Source organism: Desmodus rotundus, chromosome 2 (assembly GCF_022682495.2).
Source record: "Desmodus rotundus isolate HL8 chromosome 2, HLdesRot8A.1, whole genome shotgun sequence".
NCBI classification, from domain to species: domain Eukaryota; kingdom Metazoa; phylum Chordata; class Mammalia; order Chiroptera; family Phyllostomidae; genus Desmodus; species Desmodus rotundus.
The window spans coordinates 1,879,038-1,894,549 of NC_071388.1; the positions used below are offsets into that span (position 1 = coordinate 1,879,038).

The 15,512-nt window shown below is 62.6% G+C and overlaps 1 protein-coding gene across 2 annotated transcripts in view; it reads right to left on the reverse strand.

Moving 5' to 3' along the window:
• Nucleotides 1–15,512, reverse strand: part of URB1 (URB1 ribosome biogenesis homolog) — a 57,324-nt gene that overhangs the window by 15,767 nt on the left and 26,045 nt on the right. For both annotated transcript variants that reach the window (XM_053916635.1, XM_053916637.1), the window contains exons 15-26: nt 14,660–14,779; nt 13,223–13,339; nt 12,687–12,825; nt 11,871–12,041; nt 10,864–11,057; nt 10,116–10,334; nt 9,419–9,598; nt 7,341–8,196; nt 6,179–6,380; nt 5,440–5,626; nt 2,677–2,735; nt 916–1,109 (exon numbers count right to left, since the gene is read on the reverse strand). In XM_053916635.1, the coding sequence (XP_053772610.1) occupies nt 916–1,109; nt 2,677–2,735; nt 5,440–5,626; nt 6,179–6,380; nt 7,341–8,196; nt 9,419–9,598; nt 10,116–10,334; nt 10,864–11,057; nt 11,871–12,041; nt 12,687–12,825; nt 13,223–13,339; nt 14,660–14,779 (2,638 nt within the window). The remainder of the gene's footprint in view (nt 1–915; nt 1,110–2,676; nt 2,736–5,439; nt 5,627–6,178; nt 6,381–7,340; nt 8,197–9,418; nt 9,599–10,115; nt 10,335–10,863; nt 11,058–11,870; nt 12,042–12,686; nt 12,826–13,222; nt 13,340–14,659; nt 14,780–15,512) is intronic.

Here is a 15,512-nt window from a genome sequence, read left to right on the forward strand (position 1 = left end):
CACATTTCAGGAAACGCTGAGAGCTTCAAACGGCCTCCTCTGAGCATCCTGGGTTTAGGGCTCGGCCTAGCGCCGCCCCCCCCCCCCCCCCCCCCCCCCCGCCCCGCGACTTCTCCCGTTTTCCTCCTCAACAAGCACATCTTCACAGACGCCTCTCCACCTTGGTGCCCACGTGGCAGAGCTCAGTCCCGCTGCCCCTCCCTGACTTTACACCACCGCAGACTCTAAAGCCTGACTCCCTCCCCACAGCTGTGTTACCAAAATCTGATACATCTCTCCACCCGCTGAACAGGAGGCTGCGCCCGGCTACTCCTCTGCTCCCCAAGCACAAGCTAGGGCTCTCTTCATCCAGCCGCTCACCACACAGGCCTCGTGCTGACCCTCAGGGCGGGGGACAGCACGCTGTCCCTGAGCAGAGCGTGGCCAGGTGAGGGCCAGCCCTCCAGGGCCTCCGCCCTGCCGCCGCAGCAGCCTATGCTGAACTGGGGTGTGCTGGCGCAGGTGCGTACTGACCGGGACGGACCTGAGGCCTGGGCTCTCAGAGTCCCCTAGCAGGGACCTGTCTGCAGAAATGTTCGCCCTTGCCCTTGACAAAAGTTTCAATTTTCCCATTGAGACAGCTCACGCAGCTGGACAGTTTCTCTCGAGCTGGGCTGCCTTCTAACTCTCAGATTCGAATGCGCACACACGACGCGGCCGTGAGACCGTAAGGCGACTGTGGTGAGCCGGAGCGGGCCTTGGCGCCAGGCCCCACGCCACAGGACAGCTCGCCTGAGCTCGGGTTGGACAGACACACAGCATCCCACGCCCTCCGGGAACGCTCCTTCACGCTGCAAACATGCGGGCGCCGGGCTGCAGTGCCCAGTGAGCCCAGAATCAGGAACCACCACCTGCATGGAAGGGGGCGGGGGGCACCTTTCACGTGGTTGTCGGGGTCTCCCTCCTCCTCAGACTTCAGCAGGCTGGGCAGGAACAGAGAGTGCTGGGTGAGCAGCGCGTGGACCACCGGCAGCTGGAGGAGCCCCGTGCGCACGCGGCTTTCTGGAAGGTACAGGAGCTGCACGGCGGCATGGAGGGCCTTCAGAAACGCGGGGTCCTGGTACCGAAACCTGGGAGGGAGAGTCAGCGGGGCAAAGAGCTTCGTAAAGGGGAATCTCATGTCCCAGGAAACACTAAAAATACTTTTTCTCGGCATTTTATTAAGAAAATCTTCCACCTGTGTTTTTATAAGTTGGGGACAATTTGTTGTTTCACAACAACAAAATTTATTGCATTGAAATGGTTCTTATGTGATAGAAATCATGCGAAACAGTGAAGTATTTAATGTACATGAGATACACAAATGTACAAGATTTAGAAAGAAATTAATCCAACAAACTTCAATTAAAAGAAAAAGAAAGAAAACTTCTAGCACAGGACACACCACGGGGAAGCTCGCGGGCAAAAGGGGTTGCGCGGGTCTGTTCTCTTGGCAGTGCAAACGCCTGACGGGTTTCCCACCTGGTTGAGACGCCAGGTGGCAGAGCGCCTGGGCCTGAGCTGAGGGGCCGCTGTTGCCCTGCCTGCCTGCCAGGTGGCCTCCCCGCTTCCTGACCTCAGCCACTGCACACCCCTGCCCAGGGCTCTGGGGCCTCAGTCTCCTAACCCCTCCAGAACCCATCAAAGGGACGCAGCATCCTGCGCTGGGAAGAAGAAATTGTTGTCACGTGTGAGTAACGTGAAGATTCACACAGCATGTAGTGGGCATTCTAGAAACACAAATTAACCAGAGACGGAAAGGAACGCCACCCTGCATGATGGCGTTCTAGTTGTCATTTGCCTGTGATCCATCACTGTTTCTCTCCGCTTGGATGAAGCACTTCGCAGTTTCGGGCTGCGCACCCAGGGAAACACCGCTTCGGGACTACCCGGTCGCCAAACCACGAGTCTGACCGAATCAGCTGTGCTGAGGACGCGGGGAAGCCCTGGCCTCCCGCACCGAGTCGAGTCAGCCGGACAACCGTGCTGGACAGGTGGAAGACGCAGTAGAACTGAAGGTGTGCCCACACTGACAGCCAGCGAGTGACCTCCCTGAGTAAATCTGGCACATGGGCGCCAAGGGACACGCAGCAGTCACCGCTGGGATGGCGGGGACAGGGAGGGGGGGACTGCTCCCCAGGGGCAGGGGCTGGCTCACACGGCAACTGTGGTGTAGTCCACCGACAGGATACCCCACGGGGTGAGAGTGGAGGCCGGAGAGCTGCGTGCATCCACGTGGGTGGCTCAGACACATCGGAAGGAAGGATACATTTGTACACAGTGTTGCCTATTGCTCAGATGGCGGCGCGCTGACACACAATCAGCATGGCTACATGGCTGCTATGACACGCATGGCCGCGACAAAGCTCCACCTCAGAGGAGCGGTGCTGTCAGGCGAGGGAGGCAGACAGCAGGTCGGGACAGACGCAGAAAACGGCCAGCACTTCGAGTGTGGCGCCGCACGCCGGGCTCGGCCAGGGCCGCTGGGTTACGACACACTCTGCGTCTCGGAGGCTGCTTCTCAGCGCCGCCAGTGGCGCAGTGGCAGCGGCAGGCCGGTACCCTCTCGCACTGCATGTCTCGTGTCCCCGAGGCAGGCCCGTGCAGGCACTCCGCGCTGTCTGCGACAGGCACGCCTAGAGGAGGAGGCCGACTCACCTGAGTCCAGTCTTCACAAACTTCTGCCAGTCGTCAGGGTCCACTTCATTAAGGGAGCTCTGCGGTGAAGTGGGAGAGACGCACGTGAGGCCACTGCACTCAGAGAAGGGACACGGGGCTGAGACCGGGGCTGTTCTGCACACATGGACCAGTCACCCACAACGCCACACGAACACGCCCGTGCTTCTTCCTTGATTTTTGAGGCGCCGGCATGAGCAGCTCCGCTGCCTGGCCACTGCACCTCTCACGGAGCGGTGGAAGGAGCTTCCCCGCCCTCCCGCAGCGGCCTCCGCCCTCCCCTGCGGCGGCACTCAATGCCGCACAGCCCGCTCGGGGAGTTCACGCGTCTGACAACATCCACCCAGGGGGAAGAACACCAGGCTGACCCCCGGAATGCTTCAATTCTAACACTCAAAGATCAGTTACTGTCGTTCCTTTCCTGAGCAGACTAAGCGAAAAGAAAAGCCCCACGGGGGTCACAGCCACCGACGGGGAGACCGCCTCCAGACACGCTCCAGTGCTAAGGCAGAGGAGAGGCTACGCTGGAGGGAAGGGGCTGGCTGGGACAAAGTGCAGGAATGTTCTGGGAGGACGAGGATCTTGGGTGGGAGGGTGGTCGCCAGGGCACGTGTATCTGTCAACACCGAACTTCGCACCTAGGAGCTTACGTCACACACGAAAACATATGCTGTAGGGAGGAAGTGCAGCCTTGTTACTGTAACGAGAACGGTTTGTGCGGCATTGATGGGACCCAGCAGACAGGGACAGTGGACTGGAATGCGCACGTGTGAACCGTGACGACTTCATGTACTGGTCAGTGGGGGCGGTAGACGCTGCTGAGTGAGCATGTGCACTGTGTGGCCACCACATTCAAAACGACTGAGCGAGTAGCGCGACGAAGCTGCATCCAATTTTGTGTTAAGTCTGAACATTCCTCCAAGGAAACTATTCAGATGACTCAGAAGGCGGCAGCTGTGGGCAAGTGGTGACGGGCGGCTTCGTCACAGCAACGCACCCGCTCCTGCGCCACGTCTCCTGCAGAGTTTTGTGGCGAAACATCAGATCCCCCAGGTGACTCAGCCCCCACAGCCCAGATGTGATGCTCCCCGATGCCTGGTTTTTCCCAAAACTAAAATCACCTTGGAAAGGGAAGGGATTTCAGCCCGTCACTGAGATTCATGAAAATACGACGGGGCCGCTGACGGCGAGTGGGAGAACTGTGTGAGGCCCCCAAGTGTCTACTTTGAAGGGGACTGAGGCGTCACTGTCCTGTGTACAGTGTTTCCTGTATGTTGTACCTTCTTCAATCAATGTCTGTTTTTCATATAACGTGGCGGACACTCTGGACAGACCTCGTACTTCATTTATGAGGGAAGGGCTGGTGTGGGCGCTGATGGTGGGAAAGGCTGTGTGTTGGGGGGAGGGGCGCAGAGGGTCTCTGGGACCTCTGTCCTTTCCACTTGGTTTTGCTGGGAACCTACAACTACTCTGGGTGGGGCGGGGGGCGGAGGTCTATGAAAAAGGGACGGAAGAGGGAGATTAAGGGGTGAGGAGGGAGGCACGCATCGAGGACCAAGTCCCCGCAAACGCTCAGCCAGTCAGCAGGCCAGCCGTGGGGAGGTTCGCGGTGAGGGTGGCAGCGCTGGCCCGCTGCTCCTCTGCAGCTCAGGGCTCCCCAGACTTGGGGACACTCCCCCGCTCCCCTGGGTTTGCCCAGTGGGGTGCCTGTGGCCCCGCCTCGCTCTCACAAACTCGCAACCGCGGAGCAGGGCCGAAACACAGGCTAGAGTCTGTCGCTGCAGACGGAGACACACGGCCTGACCTGTGACCTGCAGACACATTTGCCACGTGACTGCCCCCGGGTTGTCTTCCTGAGGTCACTGCTCAAGTCTTGGTTCCACAGTTCAAACACAAGCCACAGATTCCACGACTTTTAACATTTTTTACACAGTGCACCGAGAATAACTCATATATTAGCTTTCAGAATGCTAATTATTTCTATTCAGGAATATAACCATTAAAGAAAAGACACTTCAGTAAAAAGACATAATGGTCAAAAATAGCTGAATATCCCCAAATTTCACAGAAACTCTCAACTCGCAGAGACGAGAAGCTTGCCGACACAGAGCACAGGGAGCCTGAAGAGAACCACACCGGAGCTCATCCTCATCAGCCCGCGCTCCACCGCGGAAAGGAAGCCCTGAAAGCAGCGGGACAAAAATGGGCGTGACGTTCCGAGGGAGAAAGGAAAGAGTGACAGACTCCTGACAGCGGTGAAGCGCCGGGAGACAGCACAGCAACACCATTCACGGGCTGGAAGTGGAAAATCCAGCACTTCACGCCCAAACTCTCTTCTACCCCCGCTGAGGGCAGTGTTACCTGGTCCTAAAACCAAACACACTGCAAGAAATTACAACCGCAAACACCCCTCACACACACCGATGCAGAAGTCCTTAATAAAACATTAGCACGTCAAATCCAACAATGTCGGAAACCAGCAGCACCGCACAACCCAGCAGGTTTATCCCAGGAATGAGTCACTGTGGCTCACTTTACTCACAGACTAAGCAAAGGGAAAAACAAACCGCCGTCTCAGCAGATGCAACAAAGTGTCCAAGGAAGTGCAACACCAGTTCCTGACAGCTCCTCGCTCCAGGGGCCGCCTGCCTGCCACTTGGCCTCCCGGATCTGTACACCCCAGTCTGTCTCTGCCCCCTAAACAGTTAACCAGGGCTCGCAGGAAAGGAAAGGAATGACACCCACCAGAAGCTGGTTCAGCCTCAGCAGCATCCGCTCCTCTTGGCCCGGGGCACTGTCTCCGTGCTGCTGAGGGCCACTGAAGGTCCCGAGCAGCCACTTCACACAGGACGGCAGTAGAGCCTCCTTCCAGGCACGCAGCTCTTCTGCCGAGCCCTCCAGGGCAGCTGAGACAGAGTCGGCCACGATCCAGCTGCAGCGGAGGACACAGTCTGAGTCAGAGGAGGAGGCCTAAACCCCTCTAATGCTCAGTAGAACCCAGTGCGACAATGGGCCGTATGGCCCGAGTCCCGGTCCCTACGCCACCCAAGCACGGGAAGCACAGGCTGTGCCTGCCCCTCCTCACTCAAATGTCGAAGATGGACCGGAGTTTTTGTTGCTAGGGCAGCAGTGTGAGCAGGCCGGGAAAATGTTATGCAGTCCCGGCTTTGTCTAACTCGGGCTATCCCAGACAGTTCTTTCTTGCGGGAGGAGGGCAGGGAGGGTGGAGCCACCTCTGCAACCTAGGGTGTCCACCAGCACCTCTGGCTCGCTCCCTCCAGGTGCCAGAAGCAACACTCCCACTCGTGTCATCACAGAAAGTGTCAGACGCTGACGGGACCCAAACCCCTGGCTGAGAGAGTTCCAGGAGCTGCCCTCCCCCTGGCCGGCGTGTCAGCAGTGCGGCGACTTCTCCACTGTGCACAAACACTGCAGGGGACAGCGACGCCAAGGGTGCGGCCGAAGAATGCCGCGAGCCTCGTACCTTGCGTGGCTGCCTGCAGCCCGAAGCGAGCTGGGCAAGCGGTCCATGAGCACACGGAGGTCCTTGGCTCTTGCAAACGGAACCAGCTGGGCCAGGACCTCAGGGTGCAGCCCCGACCCCTGGGGCCCATCTGTACTGAAGAGCCTGGCCTGCAGCGGCCTCCACAGGGCCTTCCTCAAGATGGAGGTGACGGCGGGAGGCACTGCGGCAGACATAGAAGGAGAGATCGTCACACGCAAGGAGACGCTGAGCCAGTGCGGATCAGCTCCCGGGAGCTCGCGGTTCTGTCCCAGCAATCTCGTCCCTGGGTGACGTCACACATGGCTCAAGACTGGCCATGGCAGGAGCAGTGACCACGGGGACTGGCAGCTGCTGCATGCCAGCCTCCCCCGGGCGCTGGCTGTGAACGTTTAGCAACACACCACTGGCCGCCCCTCTGACAGGGCTCTCCAGCCCAGCGGCCCTGGGGCCCCCGCCTCGATGCCCGGGAGCAGACCGCGTGCACGAGCACCCTGCCTCACAGGGGCCTGCTCTGCAGGGCCCGCAGGACGGGCAAGAGGACCACTGACCACACTGTCCCCCGTGTCTTCACAAATACCTACCGTCACTGGTAAGCAGGTGCTCAAAACAGGCAAAGCAGTGGGTGGAAACCACTCACTTGGGGTCATGGGAGGCCCCGCAGAAGGAATTAAATCTGAGGGACCCGAAAGCACCTCACCTGACGCCTAGCAGGCGGTGGAAGGAGAGAGCTGGGCCCGGACTGCTTCGCCCAGTGCTGCCGCCTCGTTCCCAATGGAGGGAACAGGCGGAGGGACAGGGATGATCACCCGAATGCCCCACAGCCTAGCGACACCCCCGTGTAGCCCCCGTGTAGCCCCCCTTGGCGATCCCAGCTACTGCCCATACTGCCCCCGGCCTCACGTGGTGCCTTGGAGCTGACGTGGGGCAACGCCTCAGGCCATAAAGTCAAGACTGTTGGTGGGCGGGCGGGGGCGGGGCGGGCATTGAGGGAGACTCTCTCATCTTTCTCCAGCTCCAGAGCTGGGTCAGACGCTGGAGGAGAAAGGAAACTAAACCACCCCAGGACACGGAGTTCCAGGGTCGGCAAACAGACCAGCCTGACTTCAAAACCCCAGGCACCCAGAACCCCCCTTTCCCGTACCTCCTGCTGGGCGGGCGCAGCGTCCCTGGGCCTGGCACTGGAGGTACACGAGCACGAGGGGGAGGAAGTCCTCGAGACCCTCCCGCAGGCGGAGCTCTGCGCCCGGCTGCCCGCACCACAGCTCGAAGCGCAGCAGGTGGGTCCAGCTCCGCGGCACGAGCAGGGTGGCGATGCCCAGGGCTGCCCGCGTGCGCCGGGCCAGGCAGTAGTCGAGCAGGTCGGCCCTGACCACGGAGGCCAGCTCGGGCTGTCTCTGCAGAAACTGCAGGAACACCGCGTCCAGCTCCTCCACAGCCAAGGTGGGGAGCAGAGCCCCCAAACCTCTCATGTACTCGGAGGCCCAGAGGAGCTCTCCGCTCAGCAGCTGACCCTGGGGGCTGCTGGTCAACAGCTGGACCAGAGTCCTGCCGAGGGCACTCAGGCATCTCTCCTCCCCAGGGGACTCGGTGGGTGGGTGGGCCACCAGGTGGGCCTCGGGCAGGCGCAGCAGGGCGAGGGAGACCTCGCGGAGCTGGGCGCCCTCCATGTACGCATGGAGCCCCTGCAGGGCCTCAAGCTGCGGGAGGGTCTTGGGCAGTGACGTGGCCGGGCCAGCCTTTCTGCTTCGCAGCTCCTTCAGCACGGTCTGGGTCACGGCCTCCGAGTACTGGGCCAGGAGGCCCAGCCGGCCGAGGCTCTGCAAGACGGGGGCACTTGCCACCAGCAGCTGCAGAACACCCGTGCTGAGGTGGGCTGCCAGGAGCTTCACCAGGACGGGGCTGAGGGTGTGCGGGGGCAGGGCCTGCTGCTCCAGGGCCAGGAACCAGCCCTCCAGCGTGGGGTGTCTGAGGACAGCCACGAGCACCTCCTCTAGCGTCTGGAAGACAGGAACAAGGCACCAGCGTCACAGGTGCCCTGGGGCCTGAAGGGCAGGTGGCGGTCACTGCGTGATGCCCACTGTGCTGAGCAGGACGGGGCCCTCCTGTCCTGAAGCCAAGTTCTGATACCCCTCTCCGGAGCCACAGTGCCCCAACCTGAGCCCAGGCAAAGCTGTGCCTCTGGCTCGACCGTGGGGGCTGGGCCATGGCCCAGTAAGGATCCACCCCAGACTGCAGGTATCTGATGACTTCAGGCCGGAAGAGTTCCCTGCATAGCAAAACTGCTCTCCAGTCCTCAGCGCATGGACGGGCCACACAGGGATGCGGTGAGTGACAACGACTGGTCACCGATTTCTCCCTAGCAGCCCCGGCCTCCCGAGGAACCTGGGAGAGGGCCGGGCCGGCGAGCACAGCTCAGAGAGATCCTGAGGGTAGGGAGGGCGCATCCATTTTTGGTGCCGTGAGGTCCCTGACCCAGAATGGAGGTGACCCTATCTCTACTCGCCGATGAAACCGGGCCTCCCGTGACCCCGAGCTGCAGCCACTGAGCAGGAAGCAGCTGAGTGCCATGGGCTGGGCCGAGAGCAGCCGGGCTAAGCACGACTCCCGGCCAACGAAGCCACACTGGCCCCCGGGATAGGGACAACCTTCCTCTCCTCATGCACCGGGGAGGGGAGGGGAGGGGAGGGGAGGGGAGGGGAGGGGAGGGGAGTCTCCCACAATTTCCAGCCGAGAAAAGCACAGCATGGGCCGTTAGGGCTGCTCTGCCCGACTGGGCAGCAGGAGACCCTGCACCGACAGGTGCCCTGAACATCCGCTCAGACAGCAGAGGAGGAGCCTACGTGAGACCCTGAAGTGAAGACCCCAGTAGACAGGCCAAATGGCAAATTGTGCGGGCGCCCCCCTCGAGCAGGACACTTGCGCGGGGCTGCCTGTCCTGTCTTCACACAGGCTGCAGGAGGCTCGGAGGAAAGCGCGCACGCTGGGTTTCTCGGGGTGCCCACGTCGCACGGTGTCGGGAAACTCGGGGGACCGAGCGCAGGGGTGACTGGGAAGAGGACGCCTGAGTGAACCACGCTCTTCTCCGGACGGAGGGTCGGGTGGCTTTACTGCCTCCTACAGTCCCCACAATGGCCGTGACCTCACTTTCCATTGGGACGGAGGGGCAGCAGAGGCCCAAGACGTCCGGCAAAAGGACAGCAAGCAGGAGAACCACAGTACCTTGTCTCCCGCCAGCTCCAGTGAGGCCACAGACTCCATGTCCAGGAACAGCTCGGACTCGGCCTGCGCGGCCTCACACTTCTGCCGGCTCTCGGCATCCAGCTGCGCACAGTGCAGAACCAGGCGCCGGAGCAGGTCTAGCAGCAGCTGCAGGACAGTGGGGCCTGCCCTCCGGCCCAGCTGCGGGGACGAGAGCCACAGGCCCCCTCAGACCAGAGCAGTCCGTGCTGGTCCCCGACCAGGCGGTGCGATGGCGCTACCCGGGAGGGAATGAATGGCAGCGGTCGTGCTGTTTCCCAGCGAGGGCGGTCCTGCACCCCGACCGTGCACAGGGGCCCCCGCAGACCCAGCGCGCAACCTGCCCTGAGCCTCTGCGAGGCGCACCTGGTGCAGGAGGCTCACCGGGGAACTGCCCAGTGAGAACGTGACAAGAGGGGCCCCTGCTGACCGGCAGCTGCATGTGGCTCCTGCCGGCAGCTGCTGAGGCGTTTGCTGGGTTTGCAAGTGAGGCCTGGAGAGGAGGGTGCGTAACTTTGTCCACACGCCTGCTCTGGGCAGAGCGGGCAGCTGGGCACAGGTGCTGAACTAGCTGCCCCAGCCTTGAGGGGCGGCTCGGCCATGTGGACTGGGTAGTGCGCGACCCCAGGGCTGATGGACACAGTCGGTGGGTTTGGCTCTGTTGGAGGAGGCGGCTCACCTGCCTGAAGTGCTCCACAGTGCTCCGCAGGTACAGCAGCACGTGGGTCACCGAGCGCAGGATGTGGTGCATGGGGAGGCGGGGGATGGCAGCCCGCAGCTCTGCCTGCACCCCCTCATCCAGCAGCCCACCCTCGCTCTGGAAGGCCATCTGTAGCAGGGCGCCGAAGGAGCTGGCCGAGGCGCCCTGGGGAGCCAGGCTGCCCGGCATCTGCAGTGGCTTGGGGAAAAGGAACCACAAGTCACCACAGACAAAGCAGGCACACAGCCAGGCAGCTTGCTCGGCGGCTGTGCCGGGCCTGGAAGCCCTGCAGGGTGAGCAGGCCGGTGACCTCCGCTGGGGGCCGGCTCTTGCACCCGAGCACCCAGCCTCGAGTGCTGCCTGCACCGCACACACTCCACGGGAGCTGCCGCTCAGCAGCGCTCCGCCTGCCTCCTGGATGGGCATGGGCATGCTGGGCAGGGTGGTGGCGGGCTCGGCAGGGCCAGTCTGACAGCTGAGCACCAGAAGCCCAGGGATGCACTAGGGGAGATGGAAGACGGCCCTGTGCACTGAGCTGTGCGCAGTGAGGAAAAAGAAAAGGCAAGTCGGCCCCAAAGCTGGAAGTCAGCAGCCAACGCCACGGCAGCTCTGGGTCCCTTCCCGTCAGCTGATCAGCCGACACCACTCAGCTTCCCAACGCAGGGAACCAAGGCCAGGAAACGTTGCCCCGCTGGCGACCCCGCGGTGGCCCCACAGCCGCACTCACCCCGGCCTCGCGGGCGGGCTCCGGGATCCAGAGGCTGTAGTACCTGCGGAAGCAGGACAGCCGGTGGCGGCACGGTGGGGCCGGAGGCTGGAACCTGTCGTAAGCCTGAAGCAGGAGGCACAGCGCCAGGGGGTCCCGCTGGCTGTGCAGGATGTCTGTGAGCACAGCCGTCAGATACGCCACGACACCATCTCCTGCGAAGGACGAGGCGCGTGTGGTAGGGCTCGAGGGACCGGCCTTCCTGACCCATCAACACACCAGCTCACATGTCTGAGCCCAGAGCGATTCACGCCAACTCCCCCAGGGGTCCCACAGCCCACCGGTGCGTGTCGGCCTACCGCAGGTCTCACGTGATTGCAGAGCCTCCGGGTCCCGCGGCCCAGAGTACAGGCCCAGGCGTGGAAGAGGTGGGGCAAGGCCAGGCCCCCCCGCCGGCGGTTCAGCTGAGACCACACAGCTGGTGCCCCCCAGGCCGGGCCACAGCAGCCCTGCTGGCTGCACACTCTCTTCCTCTGCAGCATGGTGCCCGGCACCCCGCTCCCCCTGCTGGAGAGCAGCCGCCCAGAGCCCTGGACCTGGGCTGTCACGAGGTCAAGAAAGAGACCTTGACTCCCTAAACCACTGTCGTGCCGGGGCTTCGTTGCGCCTGCAGCAGACCTGAGCACCCTAGCGAATCCCACACTGCGCTCGGGGGCACTGCCCTGGGTCTGAGACGCCTGGGTGCCCAGCAAACGCGGAGGACTCGCACCCTGGCATCAGGGTGTCCAACACACAGTAAAAGGACCAGCAGTGTCTGCTGCAGACACACGGTCTCAGACTCACCCTTCCCCGGCCCTGGCCCTGCCGCCCAGCTCGCCCCAGGCTCTCTGCCCGCCACGCTCAGCATGGGGCTCTCGCTGAGGTGGGATTTCAGCAGTGATTTACAGAGCCCCCGGCGTAGTCCCCCCCAACAGACACACAGACCCAAATGGCCAACGCAGCCACGTCATCCCGCCCACAGTGCGTACCTGCTTCGCCTTCTGTCCCGAGCAGCAGCTTGTTCCTGGCCTCCAGGGCTGCGGGGACCACGGCGCTGAACGGGAATGTGAGAAGGGCTGTGTCTTCGCTCAGCTCGAACCCCACCTCCTCGTCCAGGCCCTCGCTGCCCTCCACCAGCACGTCCACCATGTCCAGCACGTCTGAGCCGGGGTTCGGCCCGGGCAAGAGCCCCACAGGGCGGGAGGAAGAAAACGTGGGCAGAAAGGTCAACACTGAACCTCTCTCGGGGGACAATGCTGGACACAGAGTGTGATTCCAAACAGGGAGGACGTGTCCTTAGGATCTCAGGCCCTCTGCCAGGCGCTCCAGCTCGGGTGGTGCCAGGCAGGAGTTTGCTCAGGTGACAGTGAGAAGCCCCGAAAGGTCTGCCTGCACATTCGGGCCCACCGGCCCAAATCTGAGGTGCCCAGACCGTGACCTTGCCCAGCGCTGGCCGGGTGAGGCTGACCGGGGCACCCGGCCTGAGTGGCCTTGTCAACACACAGTGATGACAGTACCAGTGCCCTCGGAGGGCTGGTCAGGAGGGGACACACCTACAGCCCGTACAGGGCTGGGGTCAGCACCCGGCACCGAGTGCACAGCGCACACAGAGGACGTGGCGCGCTGCACAGGAGCTCGGCACATGTTTCCGTCACAGGAACAGACCGGGCAGTTTTATTTCCATGGCAGCCTTGCCTTTGACACCAAGGGAGGGGACGTTGGCCCTCCGTGTGACCCATCTCTAACCTGCCACTGCAGCTGACCCTCAGAACCCCCCGGGGGCGGTGACAGGGAGCGGCGCCTACCGTCAATGTGGGAGACGGGGATGCTGCCGTCGTCGGCATCCTGCCCGGCCACGGTGGCCTGCAGCGTGCTGGCTTCCTGGACGGAGTCCGAGGCTTTGTCTGTGTACACGTGGGGGTTCGCCACCAACGTCAGCAGGACCTGGGCATCAGAGGGCCAGGCAGGCAACAGGCGGTCACAAACAAGGTGGGGAAAAAACGCCCCCGACATCACGGGTGGAACAAAGGGAAGGGCTAGACATGAGCAGGTCTCAACAGGAAGGGCATTACTTTTCCGTGAAGTTTTAAGAGCCTTTTGTTGTAGAATTTGAAAAGCTGTCTTGAGTGCCTGCATTACTTAGCACACCCCACTCTGCACACAGTTGCCAGCGGGAAAGCCAGTGGCACACAGCAGCCCGCTCCTGTCTCATACGCTCTGCTGTCCGCAGGAACCAGCAGGCCACCAGGCGAAGCTCAGCCCTGACTCGGCTGGGGGTCCCTGGGGGTCTCTGGGTGGAACCCTCCTGCAGGCGCTCCCCTCATGGGAAGTGTGCGCTCACTCGTTCCAGGAACTGAATGACGGTTTCCTGCCCGTCGTCCCCCGTGTCCTCCAGGTGCTCCAGCCACAGCTCCAGCTCCTTCCAGGTGTGCTCAAACACGCCCGTGTCCCGCAGGATCTGTCCGGGCAGAGGCAGGCCAGGTCAGCTGGAGCCCGCCCCATGGGAGCCGCTCAGGCTGATGGCGCCCAGGGGAGCACCGGTGGTCCCGGTCTCACCCACACGCTCCTCTCACGCCACCACGGCCACTGTGGGAGCACATGGAAGGGCAGAGGGGCCCGAGCCCTCATCCTGCTGCTCTCCTTCCACCCCGGTAATGAATGGGGACACCGTCCATCTGCCACACAGGAGTCCCGCTTTCTACCGGACTTTCACAGAGTCCCAGGCACACCTGCACAACGCACCCCTCAGCCCGTCTGCGGGCCCCTAGGGTGGTGAACCGGCTGTGTCACAGCCTCTCAGTGTGGCCCCTCGAGACTCAAGACCTGGGGCGAGGAGCACCCACCATTTCTGAGAGAGTGGGATTGGTTACAAGGCAGGACTTGAACCTGTGGGGGTCAGTCAATGACACCCCCAAAGGGCCTGACGACAGAGACTCGGGGTCTCAGCCGCCACGCGGCACCAGCCTGCAGCACAGTGTGCCGATGGGGAACCTGACCACGCGAGACCCACGTGTTCGCCGTCAGTTAGTGACTGAGACACCCAGCCGGGGTCAAGTCCACAGCTGCACGAGCTGAAGGGAAGGGAAACGCACAGAGGTCAAGGCCTGGACTGCACGTCCTTCAGGCAGCTCAGGTGCGGTTAAAGCAGTTAAAGGGCAGCAGGGTTATTGCTGTTCAAAGGAAGGGAAACGTCCGCACCCCAAGAACGACCAGTGTGACTCTGCTGCGTCCCCAGTGCTCGCTGCAGAGCAGGAACGAGACACGTGGCGTCCTGCGGTCACAGTGAGACCTGACGGGGCCTGGGGACGCGTCAGGTCCACCGGACGGGGCGCAGAGTCGACCTCCCTGTGTGGCGGGTGGGCCCGAGGTCAGGGTGAGGGAAGATGTGTCACCATCAAACAGGCCTCTCAAAGGCCCGTGACCTGTAGATCCTGAGCCCAGAAAGGCGCGGCGCAGCTTTCTGGCGAGGCAGCGCCCTCACACGGCACCTTCCCCCAGCCCCACGCCTTCACGGTGCCCACCCGCGGGGAGACAACACACCCAGCGAGATTCCGTGACCAGCACAGTGCCGCCAGGACGCACAGGGCCAGAGGTCCAGCGCACGCCTCCCCATGCCGCACTGCCACTCAGGCCGGCCCCCACGACCGAGACACCACTGACCGACTGCCCTTGAACCTGTTTCAAGGTTACCACAGCCCTACGACATCCTTGACTCAACTGCTGTGGGCTGGGCCCCGCACCCCGGACAGTGCGAGTGTGAGGTGGGGCGGGCGCGCACCTTGATGATGAGACGTTTGGTGGACGACTTGAGCTGCAGGTGGGTGCTGGTCACGAACATCTTCATCAGCAAGTAGAACACCGACCGCTCTCCTCCGAAGATTTCTGCCTCCGGGCCCTCCTGCAGCGCGAACAGAACGGCTGCCTCGTGACGGAGGCCACTGTGCTGGGCGCGCGCGCTGGGCCGGCGGCCTCCTGGGTACGGATTCATCTGAGCCGGCTGCAGCTCTGCACGACCACGGGGGCCGTGCGCACCATGACCCCTGGGAGCCGGCAAGCTCCCCCTGCACCCCCACACGGCAGGGCGGTGACAACAAAGAATACCAAAGGGGGGTGGGGGCCCCTCCACGGGCCGGCACCATCCTGGGCTCTACGTACACTGCTTCCGTGTACCTCCCAGCCACCCCAAGGTGGGGCAACTGCAACCCCCACTGCACACGTGCAAGCTGAGGCACCAGGGGTGACCGCTGTTCAGGGGCCCAGCTGGGGTCAAGCCCGGGGCCTGTGGGTGTGGCAGGGGGCAGCCTGGGGCTGGCTGGCCCCTCATGGGCTGTGCTTGCTGCCACAGGAGGCAGGGCTCCCAGAAGTGACTCCGTGTGCATCACAAGCCCCTAACACAGGATTCTGGGCTTAGAACACATGTCTCAAGGGAGCTCAGAGCCCCAGCTTCCCAGCCTGAACCCCACAGGGTCGGTGTCGCTGGAGCGAGCCTGCAGCCCTGTAATGAGAGGCGACCCTGAACCCCAGAGGCGCTGGGGCCCCTGCAGCCCAGCGACGCACCTGGTAAACAGCAGGCAGGGTGCAGGATACAAGCTGATGCTTCAACCCCGGCTCTTTCAAAGTCAGAGGCCTCG